This window comes from Echinops telfairi, unplaced genomic scaffold, assembly GCF_000313985.2.
Source record: "Echinops telfairi isolate 266 unplaced genomic scaffold, ASM31398v2 ScPeMD7_1;HRSCAF=3_0, whole genome shotgun sequence".
Taxonomy (NCBI): Eukaryota; Metazoa; Chordata; class Mammalia; order Afrosoricida; family Tenrecidae; genus Echinops; species Echinops telfairi.
Window position 1 is genome coordinate 87,352,069 of NW_022103896.1, and position 1,953 is coordinate 87,354,021.

The 1,953-nt window shown below is 36.1% G+C and overlaps 1 protein-coding gene across 1 annotated transcript in view; it reads right to left on the bottom strand.

The window, feature by feature from the left end:
- NSMAF (neutral sphingomyelinase activation associated factor) overlaps positions 1 to 1,953 on the bottom strand; it is a 69,191-nt gene that overhangs the window by 16,399 nt on the left and 50,839 nt on the right. Inside the window, exon 23 of the mRNA XM_045293538.1 lies at positions 1,178 to 1,236. Coding sequence (XP_045149473.1) covers positions 1,178 to 1,236 — 59 coding nt within the window. The remainder of the gene's footprint in view (positions 1 to 1,177; positions 1,237 to 1,953) is intronic.

Here is a 1,953-nt window from a genome sequence, read left to right on the forward strand (position 1 = left end):
TCCTGTTTTAATAATGGCAAATTCAAGAGGTAAATACTGGTAAGGCAACTGACTTGTGTATTACTATTAAAAGCATAATCTATGGAACCTCATCTTATCCATTCGTGCATATACTGAATGTTCAGTTCTTTTTGGCTTATTAATATGGAATCATTTTCTAGGCTTTGGGAAAATTGTGTTTTAAAAGAATCTCTGGTAGTTTTCAGAATAAAAATATAAGAAGTGTTAGGGATAATAAAACCTTACGAGTAGCTAATTTGCCTGGGAGTTGATGGTAGGTGCTAACTTCATCAAAATCAGTTTTTTATAAGCCGAGTAGGAAAGCTACGGTATTATCTTTATCTCCACACCATCAAGTATTTCCCACAGTGCTTTGAGTATAAGGGAAACGAAAACTTTATTAGTTGCATGGGATACTGGAAAAGCGATGGTGTATGTAGCAAGAGATGCTTTATGCTTTGACCTTGGTAAGACAGTCAAATTCTAATGTACTATTAAAACATAGTTACAATTCACATCCATCATATTCAAGAATTTTTAACTATTGTTTTAATGTAGCCACATTAAAAATATGTAGATTAGATTGTCAAATAAATCGGCAATGTATATATGTAAATATACACTAACACATGCTCCTAGATTTTTTGGCATGTAAACCTTCTCCTTTTTGGCAGGCACTTTCAGGGAAAGAGATACACAATTTTTTTGAGCCCTCTACCCCGAGGGCACCCTTTACTGTTTGCAATAAAAGACTTAAATACACACACACACACACACACACACACACACACTAACAAACCTGGAAAATTTAACAGGAACTCTGCATTTGTACTTGCTTAAAGGCATCAGACCCCTGCCAATTGTTGCTGGCCTGGTCTATGTTTTTCTGCCTGTCAGCCTCAGTCTGCTGCACTGACCGCACTTTCACAGAAGGCATGGGAAACAGGCTCTTTCTGCTCTATAGCTAATGTTTCAGGAAGCCTTGTCAGCAATATCGAGATATTTGATTTTTGCTTTGGCAAACTACAATGAAACTTACGTATGAGTATATACATGAGTTACTCTAAATTTATGTTATATGGAGGCAGCGCATATAAGTAGATTCATTAATAAAGTGTTAGGAAACCTGGCTACTTTATGGTTCTGGAAAAACTACTTTTCAGAAAAGAAAACATACCTTGGGATGTGGTAAATATTGAAGAGCCATTGCGAGAGACTGCTATTCCAGTCACTGCACTGTATAAAAACAAGGAGTTTCATAAATTACTATCCACCATATATTATTACAGATGCTTTAGGTAGCCACTGGTCTAACTTTCCCTAGTTTCTTTCATTCTTGTCTTCATAGCTTGTCTGTTGGACTTCTCCCAGCATACACGCTTTGGGAACTTTTCTGTTTTTGGATAAAATCTAATGGTTAAAAAAGACATTCCCACTTTTAATTTTCCAAATTTCCATAATCTATGTTTAACCTATATTTTGATGATAAAAAAGGAATAGAGTCTTCCTCAATTATATTTTATTAGTGACCAAAATTACTAAAATTTTTCTTTACAATCAGTTCACTGCTTCTTATCTAAGCATCAGTTACCCAGTGTTCTAACTGTGCCCCACAAAGATATGTGTTGTAATACTAACCCCTGTTCCTGTGTATATAATCCCATTTGGGAATAGAGCTCTCTTTGTTTTGCTGTTGGGGCCATATCAGGGTAGGCTGTGGCTTAAACTCAATCACGCTTCAGATATTAAAAAGCAGATTAGGCATGAAGAAAGGAAACACAGATGGAGGGCAAGCGATGCCACCACACATGGAGACAGTCAAGAAATCGAAATAGATCTATGAGCCTACATTTATAGGTTTAGTATTAAGGTAGTAGAAGGACATTGGGCCTCCACTCAAGTACTCCCTCAATGCAAGAATACTTTCTTCTATTAAATTGGCATTCTATGATG